Source organism: Taudactylus pleione, unplaced genomic scaffold, assembly GCF_031769625.1.
Source record: "Taudactylus pleione unplaced genomic scaffold, aTauple2 ptg000699l, whole genome shotgun sequence".
NCBI classification, from domain to species: Eukaryota; Metazoa; Chordata; class Amphibia; order Anura; family Myobatrachidae; genus Taudactylus; species Taudactylus pleione.
In genome coordinates this window covers 2,479,991-2,488,334 of record NW_028285101.1, presented here as the reverse complement: position 1 = coordinate 2,488,334, position 8,344 = coordinate 2,479,991, and the positions used below count along the sequence as shown (strand labels likewise).

General features: G+C 44.0%; 1 protein-coding gene across 1 annotated transcript; it reads right to left on the bottom strand.

Moving 5' to 3' along the window:
- Nucleotides 1-3,248: 3,248 nt before the first annotated feature.
- On the bottom strand, nucleotides 3,249-5,199 carry LOC148477695 (uncharacterized). The gene is made up of 3 exons (XM_088456346.1): nucleotides 5,172-5,199; nucleotides 4,005-4,189; nucleotides 3,249-3,773 (listed from the first exon to the last, which is right to left on the bottom strand). Exons 1-3 carry the CDS (start codon nucleotides 5,197-5,199, stop codon nucleotides 3,249-3,251), a joined length of 738 nt encoding a protein of 245 aa, XP_088312472.1.
- Nucleotides 5,200-8,344: the final 3,145 nt, after the last annotated feature.

Below are 8,344 nucleotides of genomic sequence, written 5' to 3'. Positions count from 1 at the left end.
CACAGATTATTATTGGTCAGAGATCTGAGGCTCTGTGCGCGCCCATGTTAGAAACTACTTTTCTTCCCCCTGCTGTCAATTTAATCTTACATATGGTTAGGGCCTGATTCAGACCCGCTCGCATGCGGGTCGATGGTCGGCCAGTGCGCACGCACGGCGTGCGCGAGCCCCAGAGCGAGTGAGAACTTCACTTTGCTACAAAACGGGGCGGCTGTCGATGTGATCGACAGCTCGCCCCGTTTTGTAAGTGTAGAAGGGGGGGTCTCTGGACAAACGGAGGCGTTCCCGAAGGAACACCTGCCGTTTGTGGGCGGCCCTACTGACATCATTCGTGATGTCAGTAGTGAACTTCCTGCTCTATTAGAGCAGGAAGTTCACTCGGGCTTGCGGGAACCGAGACCCTACCACAAGGGTCTCGTCGCAAGGCCGATGGTTGCGATAATCGCGACCATTGCCAGGCCGCTCGCAAAAGCTGTGGGTGGTCATCCACAGCTATGCGAGCGGCCTGGAGGCGGATTTTTTTTTTCTTTTAAATCCGCCCTTACTCAGAGTGAACGCTCGCAAATAGCGAGCGCCTCTGAATCAGGCCCTACTTCTGATCATATCATGTCACCTTTTCTATAGATGTTGTACTGTATATATAAAGAAATAACAAGTTTAGTAGAACTGCCCCTGCCTTAACAGTATTATAACAAAAACATATAGCTGAAATAACCCTGGATTCATGTAAAATTATGTATATAAAGTTGTTGCTGTTTTCTTTTCTTTTTTAACCACATTGCCTCCATCAGTGGAATAGTTTATTTAAGGCACTGACAGTTTATCTACTGTGCACTGGATAATCTATTGTCATTCATATAGCCCAGCATACTTCACACCTTCTGGATTTAAGGCAATGTCAGTGTTCATCGAATGTTTATTGACCTTTCTGGACTATGTAGACAAGTGTCTAGTGAGAATGCAAAATGGGGAAATGATGTCTGGGTCTTCTCCAAGATCGTGCTGTTAGCTGATTGGTGCAGACCACCACATCTATTACAGCTGATTGTTATGGGTTTTTTTTACTTTAAACCCCTTTAATTGTGTGTGCATTAGTCACAATTTTAGAGCATAGGTTCTCAAACTCGGTCCTCAGGACCCCCAAACTGTGCATGTCTTCCAGGTCTCTTTACAGAATCACAAGTGAGATATTAGTTCCACCAACATCTGCGCACCTGCTCTGTGACCTGGAAAATGTAAACTGTGTGGGGTCCTGAGGACAGAGGCCCTGATTCAGAGCCTGACGCTCTGACAGAGCGCTCGCTCTGAATCAGGGCCGTCCCTGCTCCTTTTTGGAGCGGCCTCCTGGCCGCTCGCATAGCTGTGGGTGACCACCCACAGCTATAGCGAGCGGCCAAAATGATGGTCGCGATGGTCAAGACCATCGCGACCATCGGGCTTGCGACGAGACCCTGCGGTAGGGTCTCGCTGCAGCAAGCCCAGGAGTGCTTTTGGCTCTATCAGAGCCAAAAGCACTCCCACTGACATCACTAGTGATGTCAGTGAGGCCGGACCCAGACGGTAGGCGTTCCCATGGGAACGCCTCTGTCTGGGCAGCCACGCCCCCGGCACGCCCACCAAAGGGGGTGTGCTGTCAATCAACATCGACAGCACGCCTCCTTTGGTGCGAGACCCATAACGACGGCTTGGCCGTCATTATTCGGGTCTCGCGCATGCGCACGATGGAGCCGCCTCTGTCGTGCGCATGCGCACTTGGGCACCATCTACCCGCTTGCGAGCGCTCCCGATCGGGTCAGAATCAGGCCCAGAGTTTGAGAACCACTGGCATAACTAAACTGCTTCAGAACATCAGTAAATTTGTTCACAATATTAAGTAAACTGCTGCTGGAGAGGAGACATGTCATATGACTCGCAGGGAGAGCGGTAATCGCAATCGCTGTCCCTGTGAGTTCCACTTAATACATATTGAGGTTATATTCGTTAAAGATTAAAATATCCGATGTTAAACGCATACCTGATAATCGTGAGTTCCACAATTATTAATATATAGGCCCAGCCTAAGTGTTAAAAAGTGTTACATTAGAAAGAAGTAGCAGTTTGTTAAATTAGTTTCTTTAAGTCACCCATAGTTTTATTATTTACCATACTTAACTTAAACTTAACCATCTAAAATAACGACACTGACAACGGAATAGATTTGCAAAAAAGAGGTCGCAGCCAAATTTATTTAAATCGGATTGTAAATTGATCTGTATATTCGAGCATGGTGGCGAAAAAGCAGTGCTAACTCGGCTACAGCCCATATGAAGAGTGTATTACTAAGATGGGGGTGGAGAATCCACCACAAAGTGTGAGCTGTCTTGAGTAGTACCATCCCCTCTTAATCTAGCACAGTGCTGATCCCTCCATAAGATGGAGACCTGGTCCTCCCCTAAGGCAGCAACCGACTCGCCTCTCTCAAAGGGGGGATGCTAGCCAAGTTCAGCTGCACTAAATTGAGCAGCCGAGGAGCACTGCTTTCCGCCTGCTGCGCCTCACCTGTTGGAAGAAAACACAGAATTAACATTCCAACGAATAACATCGGCCCAAGCCGATTCATAAACTGCAGGGTGGGTGGGTGAGATCACAACTGGAAAAGAGGAAGCTGACTCCTCCCAGTACCCTAATATTCCTAAACAGAGCCCGCCTAAACAGGTCCCTGATACAGGGTGCTTATGTCCTCTCATGCTTATGCTAGCATTCGCGTGCTTTAATATTTAGAACAAGTTTACCAATGTTCTGAAGCAGTTAACCCAGGGCCCCGTGTTCTGAACTTGAACCTATTATTTAATTTTTACATACATACATACATACATACATACATACATACATACTAGTGTGTAAACACTTTGATAATAAGAATAAGAAGGTTTAAAGTATAAACTTTATTGTTAGTGCAAACAGGATGAGGAGGGAATAAGGTACAAATTATGAAAGAGAAAAAAAAAAGAACAGAAACGTATTGCGAACATTACAGAAAAATATAAACAGCAATATAGTCATAATCAACAAATGTCATCATCTTCTACAAATGATAGAACTGTCATATATGCATTTGAATACTGTCCTACACTAAGCATAATATAACTAGAAGGTAATGGTCACTGGGCAGTCATGTCTCCTGGGTCTCTCACACTTATATATACAGTTATTGCTCAGATGCTGAATGACAGGAACAAGAAGAAAGGTGTCAGTGTATAATGAAATCATCAGAGCAGGTCATCAGTAAGGTCAGAGAAGTTGTTGGCTACATCTGTCCAGCAGGGTTGGAACTCTTCCAAGATGTCCTGTAAGGACAATTCCTGTGTTGCACCAACATCAGGTTCCGGTGAGTTGTCAAAGTCTGTAGAGTAATCAGAACTGCTCGTCTCCAATATGCAGGTGGGTTGTTGCAGGGGACTGCTGGAGACCTGCTGCATATATGGATGGTAATATTGTCCAGTGGGGTGGGTAGATGACACTGAAGTTGTTGCTTGGCAGTGTTTTGGCCATACATAATTGTGATATCTGGGACAGACGACACTGTTCATATGTAAGTGGCTCAGTGGAGGGAAAGGAAGTGCATAGTTGTTGTTGATGTGACCATATTTCTCATTGTGTCCTATTTTATACACTTCTCTTTTATGTTGTGTCTGGCTGACCTGCGGGAGCTGATCACACTGCCGCCATTCTACGTGTTCGTTTTCTGGCTCCTTCTTTTTATTCTTCCTGGCTCTTCTGTTCTGGAACCAGACCTATAAATATAAGCAGTTCCTCTTTAAATATCTGTGGCAAGAATGTTATCTTGCATCGCAAGTATTAGGTCAATGTAGAGAAGATAACTACCAGCCATCAGAAGATATATTGTTATTTATAACTAGTGTCAGATGTTAATATGGAATCTGGTGTTTATTACAAACTTCTAACAGTCAGGGATAGTTTTCTGAATTGGTTTGTTCATTGTTTAGGTTTTACATGTACTGTACCTGGATTCTGGATTCATGTATCCCTGTGAGTTGGGACAGTTTCTCCCTCAGTGAAATCCCTGGATAAGGGTTTGATTCAAATGTTTTAAGCAACAAATCCAAGTGTGATCGGCTGTACACTGTGCGCCTCCTCCTGACCTTCCCGCTGACGGACCTGGATCCAGTCACTTCCACAGTATCCCCATCTGCAATATAATAAACACCATATTACAAAATGAGTTTACTATACAACAATATAAAATAACTACTTACAGTATATCACAATACTTTATAAAACATTAACAAATGTTAACATGTAGGGGCAAATGTACTAAGCCTTGGGGAGTGATACAGTACAAACAAATCAGCTCCTAACTGTCAATTTTTCAAACACAGCCTGTAACATGACAGTTAGGTGCTGATTGGCTGGTACTCTATCTCACTCCACTTTATCACTCCCCAAGGCTTACTACATCTCTCCTATAAGCTGAAAATACTGTAAAAGAAAACAAAGCTTTAAAAGATCTGTAAAAAAAAATAATAGTAATAAAACATGAACATATTTGGCAGTTGGTGTGGCTCCCCTATTTGAATTTTGGACTGCGCTGCATTTATCTCCACTAACATAAAGCATATGTAATAGAGGTTAATATATATGAATATTTTATGAAAGAAAAAGTGCACTAATATCATGTTATGTGTTAGCAGATCAGGTTTCTTCCATCATGGTAATTGTGGGGGGAAATAAACAGGAAAGTATTACAAACCTAAAAACTTTGCTCCAATGTGTTACAACCTTCATTAGTTCTCCTAACAGCTCTAGCTGTTGCATCATTGGAGTATATTAGCTGTTACAGTAGAAGTAGGCAAGGTTCACTGCTGTAGAACATGCTGGAACTTATAGTGACACAGAAGCTGGAGAGCACAGCCTCTGATTATCTAAACCCTTGGTAGATTGATGGCTATTACACATGACATGTTCCATGTAAATATATAATGCACAGGGATATCTGGAAGATACGTGTGGTGCTCTTCATCTCAAGAGAATTACATTGAAGTTAATCAGTGGTTTGGATTTTTTGAAAAATACAAAAAAAAACTAAAATTATTCAACACTTTTATAGTAATATATAACATATTGCCCCTGGTCACAGTCTAATAAGACAGTGGTTTAAACATGTCGCTTACCTTTCATGTTCCTTCCCAGATCTGACATCTTGGTCTCAGCAGATGTTGCCTGGATGATGGTTTCACTCAGTCTGACCCATGGAGGTCACTTCTGCTTTTATACATTCTACCCTCTTCCCAAGATATGCATATGTGAGGGTGTACATGTCCCCTGACAACCCATTCATTCAAATGTATAAAGGTGACACCTAACCCTCCCCTTCCCTGTACCTGTCTTTTGTGCTTATCCCGGCAATACACAACTAGAGGAGACTCCTGTGTAACACAACTTCCCATAGACTATGACAATTCAATACACACCCACTAGTCTGACACAGCTAGAGAGGAAGTTAAAAAGGGGAGAAGGAAGAAAAAAATAGCACAAAACTACATTATGTTATTTCATGACAACAGCACCATAAAAAACAGCAAAAAAAAACCCAGTTAAATAGTAATAGAAATACATAATGTCTGATGGCAAATTCACTTGTAAAGATAACCACATACTTGTGTAGATCCAATGCCGAGCAGCCATAGGGTTACTGAGAACTTCAATGGTGTCACCGATGTGCAACTGATGCTGTGTCTTTGTATTTGAGACGCCGGCAGTGGGCGCACTCTCTGTACAAAAGAAAGAGGCGTCATTAGCATATCTACTTAATTCCGCTGCGTATGAAGATGCAGCGGCGATGGGATTTGCGTCCACCTCTGATTTAGGCCCATATTCCTCTGTGCTCAGAATGAGAAAATGCATCACAAAGATCAATGCTGGCGATCGGAAACAGTAGATGTCTCCAATATCTCCTGATTTCTATCATGTCACATACTGGTGATACAGAATTCTGTCGTTTCCACCTGTTTCAGTATCAGAATTAGTTTGATAATTATGCCCCGCACATGGTAAAAACTATTTACATACATTGGTTTCACGTAATGATCTTCAGCCTCTTCCGGGTGCTGACTGCACTATTCAGTCTCTTTACACTTCTACTTCTGCTTTAGTAAATAGATGCAGAACTGTTAAGGTTTCAGGTGATATTACATTTTCTATACATTATGGGGCTCAGGTTGAATCCATTAGCAGGGTGCATCTCACATATTTGCGCTCTGCGCAGTGCTTCAAAACCAAACGTACCTGATTAGGGTAGATGCAGAGTTGTACACAAACCAAACACCTCTCCACTTGGGACCATACTTGCCTACTGCTCCGGAAGGCTCCCGAAAATCATGTGGTGCTTCCGGCAGCCACCCAGAACCCCCTACCCCCACAGCTGCCCACTTGCCGAGCAAAAGTGGGCGGTCCGTGGAGGGGTGAGATGATGTGCTTTGCACTGAATTGTCTCATCGTAGCCCTGCCCCTCGATTTACAATGCCTGTGATCTCGGCACTGTATAGCGAGAGGCGGGGCCACAATGACGCTATTGCGCTGCCACGTCCCCCGCACTGCCCACCTATGCCACTGCCACGCCCCCTGCTCTGCTGGCCTGGCTGTCCCATTACAGAGGGGGCAAACAGAAAGTCAAGTATGTTTGGGACTGAAGCGGAGTAACTGGGCTGTAATGGGGCATTCTTAGGGGGCATGTATGGATGGAATTGATGGCTGGGCAGAGTTGTGCATACACATAATTATACCTGTTTTACAAAGATCTTTTGCACTTGCAGTAGGTTAGGACCGGTGCAAGCTATGGGACCAAGCATGCGTGCCGTCCAGTTTGAGAGATGCGTACAGCACTGCATACTGGTGAATATACGCATTTAGTTTAGTGCACAGGTTCTCAAAGCCGGTCCTCAGGACCCCAAACAGTGCATGTTTTCCAGGTCTCTTCACAGAATCAGAAGTGAAATAATTAGCTCCACCTGTGGATCTTTTAAAATGTGTCAGCGAGGGGTTGAGTACGGAATGCCGGCGCTCGGATCCCGGACGGTCAAAATCCTGACGCCGGCATCCCAACAGGGTTAGGATATCGACACCTGTCCGTAGGTATCCTAACCCTCCCCCTAACTCTCCCTCCCTGCACCCTAAACCTAACCCTCCCCCCTTAGTGCCTACCCTAACCCTCCTCCTAGTGCCTAACCACTAACGCTAACCCTCCCCCTATAACCGCGCTACATTCCTTCGGGATGCCGGCGTCGGGATTTTGGCAGGTGACGGGATACCGGCGCCAGTATTATAAACGCCGGCATCCCATGAGCCGGGATATTGACTGTATCCCATCAGTGAGTAATGAATACACCTGTGCACCTGCTAGGTGACCTGGAAACCGTGTGGGGTGCTGAGGACCAAGTTTGAGGACCAGTGGTTTAGTGCACACAAGGCAGGAGCAAGTAATGCTGCATCAGCCACTAAGTTTTGAATTTTTATAATAAGAATTTTTTAAAAAAAATTTGGGATTTTAATTAAAAGAAAAAAAAAACGGGTGTTTTTAAACTTACGGATGTATGTGATTTTTAGGTACTATTTAAATACTTTCTGCATGTTCCTACATGTCCAGTAAGTCATCTTTGTTAGCAGCAGACCTAATTAAATGATCATTTACTTTTAATTAATTTGTTGTTGCAAATTAGAAAGAGACAGACTGACCATAGAGGTCTATTTATATTAGGGGTGTGCACCGGCCACTTTTCGTGTTTTGTGTTTTGGTTTTGGATCTGGATCTTTCTTCGTGTTTTGGATCTGGATTGGTTTTGCCAAAACCACCCTTCCGTGTTTTGGGTTCTGGGTTTTGTGTTTTGGATCTGTATTTTTTTGAAAAAAAGCATAAAAACAGCTAAAATCACAGAATTTGTAGGTTTTTCTGCTCCTATGCTATTATTAACCTCAATAACCTTAATTTCCACTCATTTCCAGTCTATTCTGAACACCTCACACCTCACAATAGTGTTTTTATGTCCAAAAGGTTGCACCGAGGTAGCTGGATGACTATGCTAAGCGACACGAGTGGGCGGCACAAACACGTGACCCATCTAGGAGTGACACTGCAGTGGCAGACAGGATGGCAGTTAGAAAAACTAGGCCCCAAACTGTACATAATGCAAAGAAAAAAAGAGGTGCAAGATGGAATTGTCCTTGGGCCCTCCCACCCACCCTTATGTTGTATAAACAGGACATGCACACTTTAACAAATCAATCATTTCAGCGCCAGGGTCTGCCACACAACTGTGGCTGAAATGATTGGTTCGTTTGGGCCCCCACA